The sequence below is a fragment of the Talaromyces atroroseus genome (assembly GCF_001907595.1).
Source record: "Talaromyces atroroseus strain IBT 11181 chromosome Unknown scaffold_6, whole genome shotgun sequence".
Classification (NCBI taxonomy): Eukaryota; Fungi; Ascomycota; class Eurotiomycetes; order Eurotiales; family Trichocomaceae; genus Talaromyces; species Talaromyces atroroseus.
Window position 1 is genome coordinate 519,265 of NW_017971438.1, and position 15,168 is coordinate 534,432.

At 45.3% G+C, this 15,168-nt stretch overlaps 6 protein-coding genes across 6 annotated transcripts, besides 1 other annotated feature; 4 read left to right on the forward strand and 2 right to left on the reverse strand.

Annotated features, from left to right (window-relative positions):
• Positions 1-348: 348 nt before the first annotated feature.
• On the forward strand, positions 349-946 carry UA08_05112 (hypothetical protein; the record flags this gene model as incomplete). The annotated part of the gene is made up of 2 exons (XM_020267398.1): positions 349-433; positions 519-946. 2 exons carry the CDS (start codon positions 349-351, stop codon positions 944-946), a joined length of 513 nt encoding a protein of 170 aa, XP_020119634.1.
• A 1,563-nt stretch (positions 947-2,509) lies between these two features.
• UA08_05113 (hypothetical protein) lies at positions 2,510-3,878 on the reverse strand (the record flags this gene model as incomplete). The annotated part of the gene is made up of 2 exons (XM_020267399.1): positions 2,510-3,530; positions 3,595-3,878. 2 exons carry the CDS (start codon positions 3,876-3,878, stop codon positions 2,510-2,512), a joined length of 1,305 nt encoding a protein of 434 aa, XP_020119689.1.
• An 848-nt stretch (positions 3,879-4,726) lies between these two features.
• UA08_05114 (hypothetical protein) lies at positions 4,727-5,350 on the forward strand (the record flags this gene model as incomplete). The annotated part of the gene is made up of 1 exon (XM_020267400.1): positions 4,727-5,350. One exon carries the CDS (start codon positions 4,727-4,729, stop codon positions 5,348-5,350), a length of 624 nt encoding a protein of 207 aa, XP_020119636.1.
• A 1,265-nt stretch (positions 5,351-6,615) lies between these two features.
• On the forward strand, positions 6,616-8,093 carry UA08_05115 (hypothetical protein; the record flags this gene model as incomplete). Its single annotated transcript, XM_020267401.1, has 4 exons — positions 6,616-6,813; positions 7,693-7,801; positions 7,858-7,925; positions 8,085-8,093. 4 exons carry the CDS (start codon positions 6,616-6,618, stop codon positions 8,091-8,093), a joined length of 384 nt encoding a protein of 127 aa, XP_020119829.1.
• Positions 7,345-7,574: a repeat region (Identified by RepeatMasker using a combination of RepBase library and repeat library created with RepeatScout).
• Positions 8,094-8,752: 659 nt separating the features above from the next.
• UA08_05116 (hypothetical protein) lies at positions 8,753-10,789 on the forward strand (the record flags this gene model as incomplete). The annotated part of the gene is made up of 1 exon (XM_020267403.1): positions 8,753-10,789. The coding sequence occupies one exon, from the start codon at positions 8,753-8,755 to the stop codon at positions 10,787-10,789; it is 2,037 nt and encodes a 678-aa protein (XP_020119830.1).
• Positions 10,790-11,998: 1,209 nt separating this feature from the next.
• UA08_05117 (hypothetical protein) lies at positions 11,999-15,013 on the reverse strand (the record flags this gene model as incomplete). The annotated part of the gene is made up of 3 exons (XM_020267404.1): positions 11,999-14,603; positions 14,687-14,941; positions 14,997-15,013. The coding sequence occupies 3 exons, from the start codon at positions 15,011-15,013 to the stop codon at positions 11,999-12,001; spliced, it is 2,877 nt and encodes a 958-aa protein (XP_020119572.1).
• Positions 15,014-15,168: the final 155 nt, after the last annotated feature.

A 15,168-nucleotide genomic window follows, 5' to 3' on the forward strand; every position in this document is an offset into this window, starting at 1 on the left:
TCAATATCCGTCATTGAGCGGAGCAGATTTTAGCAGCCGATTCACGAAAACCAAGAGCGTACTGCGATATAATGCCGCATATTCAGCTGCGGACTCGAGAATGTAGTGTGATGAGCAGAGGAAATTGCGCTAAGTAGCCCTAAATGTATAATCGGACCCACTCCGCGGCCGGTAAGGTCCCCACTGCGGCCGATTTGATCAACTTTATTTTTCCTACTTTTAGTACGTCAATTTGATTGTAGGGGTGGTAGTATTAGAATATATAACTTAGTTTGGGATCCTTGGTTGACTCCTCCTCAGAGGAACAAAAGAAACTTAACTCTCAACGCCAAATTGGAAACTTTCATCATGTCCTTGTGGCAGACTATGGGCCAGTTGTGCCCTCCAACCCCAATATTCAATGAAAAGAACTGTCCGGACCAAACCGGAAAGGGTAGAAATTATATCAGTTTATTAATGGAGCAGTCATAATATATACTAGCTAGGATTTCCATGTTTCTAGGTTTTCATCGTTACAGGCGGATATTCCGGAGTCGGCCTTGAGTTGGTCAAGATTCTGTATCAAAAGAACGCGACTATCTACGTCGCTGGCCGGTCCGAGTCTAAGGCAAAAGCGGCAATTGATGACATTTTATCACGATTTCAAACATTAACTGGAAAACCGATCTTCCTCTTCGTCGACCTCAACGACTTGACAACAGTAAAGCCCGCTGTGGAAGAATTCCTCAGTTCTGAAAACAGATTAGACGTGCTCTGGAACAATGCCGGCGTCATGTTCCAGCCAGTCGGGTCAACCACCATGCAGGGGTTTGAAATGCAGCTCGGATCCAACACAGTAGCACCAATTTTACTCACCAAGCTTTTGCATCCAGTTCTCGATCGAACGGCTGCTTCGGCGCCTCCTGATTTGGTTCGAGTGTGCTGGGATCACTCTATGCGGAACTGACGCCTCCAAAGGGAATCATCAACTTTGATACTATTAATTACACCAAAGAGGGTTAAGGGTCGGAAACTGTGATTTACAATCAAAGAAAGGCGGGAAATATACTTCCAGGTTCGGAATATGCCAAACGAACAAAGACCGGAGTTATGCATCGAGTGAGTGGATTTATGCCTTCTGGAGTTTCCCTCAACCTATCGAAGCATAGACTCTGACAGATACTATTCAGTTAATCCAGGAAATCTGCGCTCTGGGCTTCAGCGCCATAAAGGCTCACTCTTCAACATCATGGCTGTATGTGTTTGCCCTTTGCAGGTACTTTTCATTGATAAATGATTATCCTTTTCTTTAACTAAAAGCCCCAAGGCTGCATGATCTAATCTACGGTGCTTATACGGAGATGTTCACTGGTCTATCGTCAAATCTAACCGCAGAGCAGGACGGGGCGTAAATCTTTCCGTGGGGCCGCGTGGCGCACCTGATTCAAATATACTTGAACCAATTTTGTCCAAGGATGAGAATGGGACCGGCGTTGCTAGTTGGTTTACGACCGGTGTGATGATCAAACTGCATCTTGCGTATAAAGCATTCGGCCTTACGTCGTTATATTGTTGTTTAGATAATATGTCCAAAGCAGGAAGAGAAAAATGGCGCAAATTCAATATAAGTGTCTTTGCAAGATCGAGCCAACCTATTTTGACCCAGCATTATATGCAGCACTGGCTATGTAATTTAGGCACTTTTGATATCCACGGCGTGTAAAACATGACCCGCGTATTTGATCTTTCTATGACTAGCAAGACATGGTCTCGCATGATAGATAAAATGACCCGCATTTTAGGAGATCGTCTCCTCTCTTTGTCATGGATATGGAGCCGTCTTTAAAAGCTGCTACAAAGTATGGACACGGAGGTAGTTCTGACACCCCACCTATCCATGCATAAGCATAGTATTGCACTCGAAACGCTCACGAAGTATGCATGCACGCAGACTGCGCCGCCGGCATAGAGATTAGTGTTTCCGTAGCCTCTTCCCAGGACTCAGCACTTGTTCTCTTGCACTTTTCAATTCGTAATCAAAATTTTTGTATTTAAATTCTAAGATTCAGTCATTGTAACCTCTTAGCTTGGACCCGCTCTAGCAGATCATGGGGCGCCGGGTAGTGGATCACTCCATATCCGCGCTACGTGCAGAAGGTTAAACCAAAATCTAGTTAGAAGTCAGGGTTGGTATGTACCCGAGTCAGGGAATGATCAAATATGCCTATCACATCCGCCCAGAACTTTCTCGCATAGGTTGATATTGATGCTTGGAGCACCTCAGAGCTAGTCTTGGTCCTCAAACTTCTTATATCAAGCATGCATCCTAAGTTCAGGGCATATTATTTCTTAATGGTTGGGATATCATGTCGTAAAATTGACTTATATTGTGAAATTATGTGGGATATCAAGTAGACTAATATCGATCTCTGATTGTCTCTTTAGAGACAATAGCGGTGATAATTTGCTTGGGTATAGCTTTTTTTATCCAGATTCTTGTCTTACAGCAAAAGGGTTTGCATTAGTAACATCATGAAGTAGTTTTCATTGTCCCGCAAGCCGAGCATGTCCACCATTCAGTCTCCATAAAGGCTCCACATACATGACAAAGCCAGCCAAGCGGTTTCTTGACCTGAGATCTCTCCAGGCTAGCAATTCTTTCCGAAGTGTTACTCTTCAAAGAGAGCACTCGACTAGCATCCCTATCGGTCACGACCTCTGAGGCTAGACGGCTCCGAGGCTTGGATACTTTTCTCCCCGTGGAAGCCTTCTTGGGGTCTGCTACAAGTCGAGACTGGGCTGTTAGTGAGGGAGCTGGACGTTCAGTACCACAAGCATCGCAACAAAGGTATGTTGGTGGATTTTCGAGGGTGCAGATTTGGCAACTCCAAGCATCATCCTCTTTCCCGTCTTTATGGTTGACAGGCTGTTCGAAACCACTAGCTATGCCAGATAGTGTCCCCGAACTAGAAAATCGCTTCAAAGGTTTCGTATTCATTGGAACTGGAGGTGGTCGTATTGACTTCGGGTAGACATTGCTCCGAGGCCCGGCTGGGTTCTGCTGGCTAGGGGGGACATATGACGATCCGTATTTCTCCCTCTCATCTTCTTGAATCATTTCAATATATGCCTGCATGATAGCTCTTTCATTCGCATCGTCCTCCTCAGCCTTAGTACGGAAACCATTTCTAGATGCTTCTTCAGCCAACTTTTCACTCTCGCCAGAACCCGAGGCGCATCCGTTGGTCACATCAATACGTCTTTGTGCGGCGTCCGCAATAACTTTGCGCACATCTGATCCTCTGAGCAACGGTGCACCCCCTAGCTTCTGTCCAGAACCAGCTGAGAGTGTTCGCCGTCTCTCTGCAGCAAGACGAGCCAGCCGCCGAGCTTCGTCAAGGGGGATTCTACGACCTCCAAGGCGTTTCCCTTCCGAGAGGAAACCCTCTCCGGTGTAACCCTTCCTGATAAGTTCTTCGTGTTCGTCACGGAGCTGGTTCCAAAGAGCGTGGAATTCGCGATTATGAGGTCCATGCACAATATGACATAACCTAATAGTACACGATCATTAGAGACAATGTATGCAACAGCAGATATGAAGAACGTCTGGCTTACTCATGTAACATGGTATCAACAACCTGCTCAAGAGGCAAAAACTGGCGCTCATCTGTTGGATATCGTAGTCGCAAACAGATCTTCTGACCAGCATTAACATTGAGGCCAAGTAAATTTCGCTGGTGCGGATAGAATTCACACAACGTGCCAACTCTCCAGCTTCGTTGCCTCATGATGGGTTTTACGAGGGATGCCACTTTTCGTAGTATTTGAAGCGCTTCCGCTTCTCGTGGCCGGCGATTTTCATGTTGATATTCGAGAACGAGCGGATCGACCTCACGCATGTTTGCTAAAAGCAAGGGTATACCTGAGTTCTCCGCACGGTTGCAAACGCGAGGTCGAGCTCACTCAATATAAGGAGATCCCATGATCTGTCGTGTAGAATGGTATCTATGGATGGCTCTAGAAATTAGCTTTGTAATCTGCCTGGTTCCGCTCTGGAGGCGAATTTGAAGGAACCAAACAGCTCGCCAGGCACAGCCTGCAAGACCTCGGCAGGTTTAAGCGGCAATAAGATCGTTTTGTATCGTGAAGGTAATGGGCAGGTAGTTTGATTCAATCCGTATGCCAGGCCTGAAAGAACTGACACGGCACAAGACGACTTTCCCTTGAACTTGGAATGAAGGAAATCTCGGAGATAAGCTTAGGCATCAAAGCGGCAAGATCGGACGCGTGCCCACGTGACTGTCCCAAAAGGGTTATATGTAAAATCGCAGGCCTAATTCTTGCTCAAATAGAAACCTAGAAGGAGTTTATATATTAACTACTACCATAAACTCTGATCCCGTTATCTGTCTCCACCCACGAGTAAGCTGTCCAATATTCAACGTAATCTACAGATTGACTCCTCAGACAGGTAGCGTCGGGTTTTGAGAAAAGTAGGAAAATGATTGTTCCAGAGGCGTCATAATATAGAAGGACCTACTGCACGGGTCATGGAAGATGAAATAGTTAGAGTATATACAACCTGTATTCGTGGATGGATTAACTTCATTCAACGAGGGCTAGGGCTAGGGCACGGAAAGTCTCTCTACCTACCCCGCAACCCCGAACTCAACTCAACAGGCAATCAAATTGTTATTTGTTCAATAATTCTAGAAGATAGATATCTACATAAAGAGCAGAATTGATGATGACTGCCTTTCAATTTGCCAACTCCTCTCAGCCAGTCCCAGATGCAATAGACATTCCCATCAGCTTTTCAATCAAAGCAGCTCCTTCAACGGATGTCTGGGACAAACCACCTGCCACGCACAGCTTCAACGCGCCCATACTACACCGAGTATTGCCACTGAAGACATTTAAACGCGCACGGGTATCGGTCGCTGCTGAGTGGAAGAATCTCTACGATCAAGGCGGGCTGATACTGGTGATATATCAAAAGGACGGAGACAACGAACAACAACAAACTAGAAAATGGATCAAGACGGGGATCGAATTCACGGCGGGCAAACCACATATCAGCGTGGTTGCCACAGACCGCTGGTCTGACTGGAGTCTGACTCCTGTGCCGTCTGGCGGCAACACAGCGACGATTGAGATTGTGAGAGAAGAAGAACAGGAAAATACGTTGTGGGTGTATCTCGTGGATGGTAGTTCGCGTTTTCCGTTGCGGGAGGTTACCTGGGCGTTTGAGGAAGAAAAGACAGCCGAATGTTGGATTGGGGCCTATGCAGCAAAGCCTTACTCTTCTCCTGACACCGATGACCTGGCTGTTGATTTCCAGCATCTGATCGTTGAAACCGTTGTTGACTAGTCACCACAAGTGGCTCATTCTGATGCACATAAAATTTTAAATACAAAGCAAGGAGTGCAACTGTTTCCCGACGAATAAGGACGACGATTTATTGCCAGTATTCACCTGGATTATTATACCCCAAAGATAATCTTTTGTGCCTAGGTATATCTTCGAACTTCTCACCACAAATTCTTTGACGTTCAGTGATCAGTGTCTAAGAATGCAATTGCTCTGGCTGATGTAATAAGTAAAAGTACAAAGAATAATAGACGAGTTTAGAAATTCTTTATTACATACATAGTAAAGATCAAAGAAACCTGGTTGTTACAAAACGATATACCCTGAATTTTACTAGGCAGCGATCGATCTCTGTCAAATTTGAATATTCTTTCAACTACTTGCAGCTACCTATACTGTAGCTGAGTGAGAAGACTAATAATTTACTGGATTATTCGAGCAGTCTGCAGGGATTATGGCTATTATTTCCATCAATACAGCACAAAATTCATGCATATAGAGCCAATCATTGGAGCGGAAAAGAAGTGCACGGCGGATTGTGTTGCTTATCACCATGAAGCTGAAGAGCTAAAATGAACACTTTGAATAAATCAAAAGCTCTGCAATTGTGCTGATAAAATTGGAAAAAGAATAGCACTCTTCACATAGAGATATTTAAGTGGAAATATAGTCCCAACCCAATAAGACAATCTCAAAGGCCTGTCATTAGTCAGGTCAGGCAACTCCTTCTATTAGCATGTACTCTTACTTTCAATTATGGCTTGGTATGGCTGGGTCTCTATACCCTGTTTGAAAGCCGCAATCTGATTACTATGGCTTGTGCGCCTGGGACTTTAAATGAGTGGGATATCTTGACTTGCAACATCGTGTGGAAAGTACACGGATGCCTGAGAGGGAGCCAAAGCCGATTGGGCACCATCTGCAAAAAGATAATCTACATAATTATAACCAGCGAGAGCGTAGAAGCATAGCGAGTCAAATAATTTCTTTCTCTTGTTTTATCTTTTTTTTTAACTTTTTGGTAAGAAAATTTCTCCAGACAAGAGACTATAGCCATATAACGATTATCTATTCTCACTTTCCCCGCCGAGGTCCATTGTGTGCTACCGAACTGAGCGGCTAAGACTAAAACTCTTAAGATACTACAAGATTTCGGGCAGCCATCCGTTTAATCGATGTCCCTTCATCGCCCTCCTAGGTCCAGAAATGATTTCCAAACAGCAATCATATGCACATTACCCGCAGAGGCCGACGCGGTGGGGGCCATGTCCGACGAGTATTGGGATAAAGATGGCGGATATACCAAAGCCGCCGGAGATACCAATGCATACGTTACGGGTAGAATAGGTCATCATAATGTGGTTATGGCATTTGTGCCTGGCATGGGCAAAGGAGCCGCTGCTGGTGTAGCAGGTGACCTACGATCAAGTTATCCACAAGTGAAGCTCGCCTTGGTGGTAGGAGTATGTGGCGCGGTACCATACAGGCCAGGTGGTGAAGAGATACTGCTAGGGACGTTATTATTAGTGATGGAAGCGTTCAATATGATTTTAGCAAGCAATATCCGGATAAAATTCATTCGCAGAGATACGTTGATTCATAGCTTGCAACGGCCGGACCTCGAAATCCATTCTTTGATTGCTAAACTCAAGACTAAAGTGCTTCAAGAATATTTATCTAGCCGGTCTGCAAAATATTTTTCGCTTGTAGGTATGGTGAATTCACCATTCAGCAGCAGTTTGCGCTTGCAAGCCACATACCCGGGTCCGGCAGAGGATAAGCTATACGAATCTACTTATCATCATAAGCACCATGATGAGAGAGAATGTGGAATCTGCTCGTCTATGGACGGTCACATTTGCAATAACGCACTAGCTTTATCGTGTCAAGAGCTGGGTTGCGATGAAATGATGCTAGTCCCCCGGCGGAGACTCCTTCCTCTACTCGCTACCAGCAAGAAAGTTGAAGTCGAAATAAATCATCAGCCTGTCACACACTTCGGTTTAATCGCTTCCGGAGACACGGTGATGAAATCCAGCTTTGATCGTGATGCGATCGCAGCCCACGAAAATGTTATTGCTTATGAAATGGAAGGCGCGGTTGTTTGGGATATTCTGCCCTGCCTACTTATAAAAGGTGTCTGTGACTACTCTGATAGTCACAAAAATAAGATATGGCAGGGCTACGCCGCTATGACTGCTGCTGCATGCTTGAAAGCGTTCTTGGAGCAGTGGACCCCTACTGAGATGCGTGCTACATATGGCGAAAGTCGGGTGTGGATTTCCTTCTTTCCTTTAAATTCACTTAAGACTCAAATTGCTAATACATGTCTTGATTTGCAGGGCGTACAAGTTCCCAGCCCATCATGGACTAATGAGGTGAGAATTGAAGGCGAAGTCGAGGCTTCGGTTGTGTCTGGGACCCTAGCAAACACCGGTGGTATAAACATAGGTATGTACAACACCGCACGCTCTAGTATGAAACTAATGAATTAATAATCTATGCAGGCAAAAAGAAGAAGGAAAACAAAAAGGACTCAAGCAATGAGTCAGTATCTGCACCAAACCAGGATGGAGTAAGTGATAAACCAGTCTTCAAATCCCGAGGTAGGGCAAATCAAAGTCATGTGACGGTGAACATTCGAAGGGGTGTTAGTCAGTCAGTCGTTGCCTCTTCATTGGCAAATTCCGGTGGGATTTATTTGTAATTTATCAATATGCACGGGTATACACAGTTATTATAAAATGCTGAACAAAGGGAGAATATTTCCAGATTTCAAAAGTTGGTGATGTACCTAGGTACCTCACTAGCATTAATAATAACCTGGGCTCTGTGGCTTGACATTGCACAACAGTGGTCATTTGGAGTAACAAGCATTATGGAAATAACTACTGTAGCAAAATCAGTAACCAGCAATTATATTCTTGTCACCTACCTGTAGGTGTCTACTGAGTTGGCTTAGCATTGCCTTACCTACGTGGCCTTGATTCTCAGAATTGTACTATGTGGCGTACAACTTACCGAGTAACCATGGACCGACCGCTCTGTCATTCTTTAAGGAATTTATTCAGCGTGATATATTGACGCCCCGGCTATGTCTATTTAGAGTGAGGGGTTCAGCAAATCAGACGCATTGAGCCGGGGTTGATGACGCCTCTAGAGGCGGAGTTCAATATCCATTTCACTGGAGCCTCAAAGCTCAGCCTCAGCCTCGCGGGATTTCTGATTCGGAGCCCAGGCTCTTTTATACATTACTTAGCCAACCATTTAGGTGTGAAGCTCGACATAATATTCTCATAGAACAGTTCATCATTGGTGTTTTGACCTTCGTGCAAGATTATATTGTCTTTCAATTGGAACCACAAAGAGAGAATATAACTACTCAAGAAGGCGAATAAAATCATGTCGGGACTGCCACCGCAGGAACGATTTCATTACCTAGAACCTTCGCGGAGGTCTACTGTTCAAACTGTAGACGAGCAAAACGGAGGTTACGATTCTGAGAGCGACACATCAATCCGACACAAGAACTCAAAGAATACACCAAGCCGTTTTCTTGAATCTTATAATAATGACTATGACCGATCTTCGCGAAGTCATGGTCATCGTTCGTCGCGTCGTCGGGATCAAGGGCACGGCCATACCCGCTCCATTCATGCTCCATCCTCTGCTGCTTACCCTCCTGCATCTGCTACGGTTCAGTACTCACCTTGTGACGGCCAGGCCATCACCTACATGGAGCCTCGTGGCGGACAGCTTCGTCCTTACTATAATCCCACGACACCCCACAATCCTGTGCATGCTTCACCCGTCGCTGCTAATGGTGGGCCTTCATACCATGCGTATTATGCATCGAATCCCCCTTTTCCGAATTCCGCGTATTCTGTGAATTCATATCCAGCTATGTCTCATCACACTTATTTACATGACGAAAACCATCCGCATCCCGCTGGTGCTTACTATGCTGGTGATCATCAGCACCACCACCTTCGCACTGGAAAAATGCAACCATCTGATAATATCGGTTATATGCAACAAACTAGCTCTCATAATCCCCTATCAAACCCAGGATACGGATCATCTATTCCTGACATCAATGAAGCCGAAAAAACGAGGAGAGATCTGGAGACATTCAAACGGAACCATACTACCGACCATCGGCAACGGGCGAGGGAAAGGGAAAGGGACAAAGAGAGGGAAATAGAAAAGAAAGAGGAAGAAAAGAGGAATGTCAAAAGAGAAGAGAAAGCACGAGCAAAAAGGGACAAGGAAGAAGCAGACAAAATGAAAGAACGTATTACACAATTAAGACAACAGATGGCCGAAGTCCAAGCCACAATGTATCAAGAAAAGCAGAGGAGAGAAATAAGAGATAGGGAGGAACTGCTGGATAATAAAAGGGTTGCGTTTGAAAATTTATTCAGAGATTCTAGTCACACGTTGAGCACCCCGGCAAATATGCAATTCGACCAGAAAGACCCACGGGGACTTCAGGGGACAGAGCAAATGCTCCAGCAAATTGTCGGTTACTTAGAGCGGCTGTGGGGAGAACCCAATATTCCCCAGAGTGACTTTGAAAGACTACTGCCAAGAGAGATTCTTGCACGTCGGCCTTCAATGGATACGGACCGCAGTGGAACTGGGCATCAAGTGTTGGATATGAATCTTCAACGCCAAGTCGAAGAAATAACGATGAACTTCCTGCATAAGTTCCGAGGTGTTCCTAACCCTCTGCTGGCGCTGCGACAAGGAAGCAGTGCATCAGACTACAATCGTAGTGCCCCTTTCGATGTATCCGATCACGCAGCTAACACTTCGAAGGTTGGGTCATCCTCAAGTCGGACTGCTGTTAATACTAATCCCGGTATTGGAGATCCTATGTCGCCCAAAAGCAGTGAGTTTCAAAGTCATCTTCGACCCCCGGAAACTACGTGGAAGAAATATCATCAAACGCCCAAATCACGAAACTCTAATCCTCCGCAAAAGCCTTCATCTAAGCCCAAAGAAAATCGCGGTCGAAGACCGCCGGTCTCAGAAAATTTGTTGAAATCCGATGATGATAGTAGTGACGGTGACCTAGACGAGTTCGACGAAAGTACAGACGAAAATACAGACAACGATGACGACTACGACAGCTCTTCGTCTGAAATGGAAGAACCAAGAAGGCACACTAGGCGGAAGGAAGAACAAGGCCAGAAGCCGAAAAGAGAAGGTCGATTTTCTAGGAAACCAACCAAACCCAAACAGCAACGTGGGAAGCACAGACATCGGGGGCACGCCGCCTATGCAGAAGATGAAACGGAAGAAGATCAAGACAAATGGAGGAAAGAGAAACTTTCAAGATACGCCTATGTTCCTCCTCCAGCACCCAATCCTCCTGGTAATGAAACATACAGCAAAAATCCACTACAAAGCGAACATTACCAAAGAATCCATTAAGGGAGCTCTTGGGAGGAATTGGTGGTCAATATTCCATTGTTCAGTCACATTTTCTCTTTAATTATGTTTTAGTTAATTTGATCCAATCAAGTTTAAATACCCATACCATTTCTTTGTCACCGGGATAGTGTAGGTATAGTAATTATATTATACCTAAGTAATGAAGCGTCTGTTCAATCTTAAAAGAGATCTGATATCGGATAACTTGGGCATTGTGCGTGCAGTAACCACATGAAGTCAATGGCATCTATACAGGAGCTCTAACTGTCCAGGGAATATCTCTTGATATTGTTATTTCTGATATCTTCTTAGGGCGTAGCGTAATTTGGGGCCTCATAGATTGATATCAGTTTCAATTAGGGTTAGGGCTCGGGCTTGATTGGTATTGTGCCTGAGGCAGCATACCAGCTAGGTCACGTGAATTACGCAGCCCCACATTTCTTGAAGCTAACAACTTTTCTTCGTGTTCGTTCTTGCTTGCTTGACAACAACATCACAGGAATCAACGACACGATGCTTTTCCAATGTCCATGATCAGGTGAATATTTTGATGCCCCTTTTCCTTTTTGATGTCTCCATCGCAACAAACGTCCCAACTCCTTGCTATATAACACCACAGGAGAAGCAAATTAATTACGCACACAATCTCAATAACATGATGAGAACTACTTTGAACCTACAATTATAATAGGAAGAGCCGGAAGAGGTATGACATGAAATCCCGTTTTCTAGAAAGAGAACGGGCCTTTTCTTGTCGTCGGTGCTTAGAATTGGTTCTGCTGAGGAAGATTTGTGTGCGTCAGATGAGCTTGTTCTTGTCTGTGTGGTATGGGAAATGGAATTATGATGGATTGCCTTCTTCCTTTCATTATTTTTTTCTTCGTTTTCTTCGTGTCTGCAGTGTTTGGATGAAATACTTTCGCTAACTGGTTATCAAGAATTTTTTTAGAGATAGGTACTTGACGATTCGTATGGAAACAACGAACAAAGATCGAAGACAGGGCTTGGAGCGTCGCAATTATTAAAGATATTGGCATTAGATGCAGGTTGCAAACGGAAAACACAGTTAGTTTTAGTTTACAATGAGAAAATCAGGATATCTATCTATAAAATCAACTTTTTGGTGCCTTCCAACAAACCTACTATGACAAAATGTGAGATTGACGCCATAAATGCTCCTTGATCCTCTTTTTCCCGCCGGATCATACCCTAAGCAATATTCACATATCCTCGCTTAACCCCTGTAGAGGTTCTTGAGATTTGCTGGTCCTCCCACGTATCCTCATCGATGTAGCTTTTGCTTCCATGGTCACGGATCTGGCCACCAATAAAATGTAGAGCAGCAAGGTTAAAGCCCATTTCGTCCTTTTGTTTGGCCAAAACCTCTCGAAGCGTCGACCGGATGCGATCAAGCATTGGCCTCATAAACTTGCTAGAGACTATTTGACGATGGTGTGTCTTAAGCATGAAGAATAGTATGCGACATGTCAATGGAATCTCTAACTGATGACTTGCCCATATTTCAAGGAAAGTGAAGAGGGCGTCGAGTTTTGAAAATGGTAAGACTAGTAGAGCGTCTTGCAGTGAAGCAGCTGGGATCTTTTGTACGATGTTTAGAAGATGGCGTTCCGCCGAAATATTCCCCAATGCAATATAGACTGGGTTTCGTTGCGGTGGTGCTGCGTTAGGGTTTCTCGATTTTGTATCCCGCCATTGCCGCATGACTTCTAAGTCCTCCATGCCCATGTCGAGCGCCTCAATAATTCGCTCACCAGCCATGAGAGTGATTACAGTCTGCTTACCAGCGTCGACTGCTTCGGCTTTCTCCTCGCCATTCTCTTCGTCTTCAAGGGACGTGGTGAGAGTGTTTTCGTATAGCTCTTCTAGCTCCTTCTCGCGTTCTTCTTCCAAGAAAAGCTGCTCATCTGTTTGATCCCAAACGCGAATACTCTTGTCATGGCTAGCACTAACAAGAAACTCGCCTGAGTGGCTCATGGCAAGCGCCCAGATCTCTCCGTGGTGACCTTCAAGCTTCTGGATTTGCTCAAACTTGTCCCCGTCCCAGTATTTAATCACACGATCCTTACTGGCGCTGAAGAAATTGTGGCCGTTTCCTTCGTTATTGTTCGGCATAAAAGCAACTGCCATGATGCTATCTTGGTGCGCAAAGAAGGCCTTGTGACAATCTCCAAAATCCAAGCCCCAGAGACGGACATTCTTATCAGCGGAACATGTCACAATCATTTTGCTGTCGTATGAAATATCCATATTGAGCACTGGTAATTTATGTCCGTAGAGATTTAGGAAAAGCTTCAGAGTGTCGACGAAAAACACCTTGACCGTGTTATCGAGTAACGCGACAGCAAGAAGTTTCGAGTCTGGTGAGAATCGCACACTGAGAATGTCGTCTGCCACTTTCAAAGTCCGGCTATGCACAAGCTTTAGCTTTGGTGTTGTTCGTTTTGTGCCGGGAATTTCTTCCTGCACGACCTGAAAATTCCAAAATTTGGCAGTCTTATCTGCACTTCCAGTCACCATTGACTTGCCATCCGGGTGGACTTGCAGTGTCCACACGGGGCCATCGTGTGCCTTTATCGTATCGAGGAGCGTTGAGGATGCGATATCAAAAACTTCGAGCTCCCCATTTTTATTCCCAACCACGACGATCTTGTCACCGGGTAAGAATGAAGAACACAAGGCATAACCGCAATCTAGGGTTCGAAGGCAGCTCTGTGTTCGTACGTTCCAGATCTTCAAGCTACCATTAGATGCCGATGCCAGCATCCTGTCATCTGAGCTCAGGGCCAAGGACCGTATGTCAGTGCGATGTCCAGGCAGGTCGACTGCGAAATTTCGGCTGTACTCAACCTCCTCGCTATCTTTAGATTTCTTCTTCCCAGCCGGTACAACGCGATAAGTCTCTATCTCGTTGTTCGTAGTCGCAGTCATAATTTGCAGATCACCAGAGGCTTTTGCGGTGATCCAAGCGAACGACTTCAATTTTCCGGCAGTTCGCACAATCACATGTGGTACAAATACTTCTGTGATTGGTGGAGGTGCATTATCATCAACTTCGTCTTTCTTTTGCTCTGAATTGTCTTCATTCGATGATTCTTTCTCTTTTCTTCTCTTTCGTTTTCTTGCAATGCTTTTTTGCACTTCAGTCGCCGAACGAATCCGCCAAATTTCAACGGCCTTCTCTGCCCCGTGAATACCAATGTAATCTGCGCGAGGGTGGAAAGTAATCCCGATTGTTCGGTCTTTGTTCTGTCGATAGAAACTTCCTCGCTCAATGAGTATCCTCTTATTCTCGTACCCTTCCTTTTCTTTAGCCACTTCTTGCATAGCCTTCTCATCGATCGACCACACTTTCAACTCTCCATCATTCCCGCCCGTTACGCAACCGGTTTGGTCTGGCGACAATCCTAAGCTCCAGCACTCCCCATTGCTCTGAGCTACATGGGTCTCAATGCAATGTCGTGAAGAGAGATCCCATAACTTGATTAAAGAATCCTTGCCCGTAGAAAGCAGGAAGCCACCAGTCTCATTCTGCTCTGACAGTCCCGCGCCATTTTCCTCAATTGGTGAAAGGAAATTCAAAGACGTGATTTGATCAGTATGGCCCCGAAGCTTGTACAAGCCGACCTCGGAAATAAGATCCCACACAATGATATCTGTATCTTTGGAGCCACTAGCTAGTCGAACACCCGACTGGTCGAAGGCGAGCTGCGTGATTGCGTTTCGATGGCCATTAAATGAGATAATGACAGTGTTGATTCTCGAGTCCCATAAACGAATGCTGCCGTCGTCGTAACTAAGCAATAACTTTCATGTTAGCCTTTCTAAAATATTTGCTTTTTCTGATTTATCAGTTAGTAACTGAGAAGAAAAATGTACCCGACAGCAAAAATATCATCATCTGCTTTGCTCTGCGTTATAGCGGTCACTTGGGCTTTGCAATCGGCGTCCCGCCAGCGACCTAGCAACTCTCCATTTTTCACATCCCAGCAAAGAACCTCCTCGTTTGCGCCCACTATAGCGCGCCCTGCACCAGTGCGTCGTGCAGTGCCGGAGACATCTTCGTTTTTAGTCCAGACCGCATTGGACGAGGCCGAAGTGACGAGGCCGAAGGTTTTCGAGTGCTCGAATTTCCTGTCAAAGATTAGAATTCAGATTTCGCATCAAAGAATCAATGCGAACCACTTACAAATATGATTTCACCATCTTCGAACCTGTGCCACCAGGAAACTCGTATACTCCCAAGACTTTTTTTTTTTCCAGCGGGCGGCAGTATCGATGGATTACGGGAGGTGGCAGAGACCGCTCTGGCCAAGGCGGTGTGCGGGGAGGCTGCATGGCACAAATGCGGGTCGCAGGCC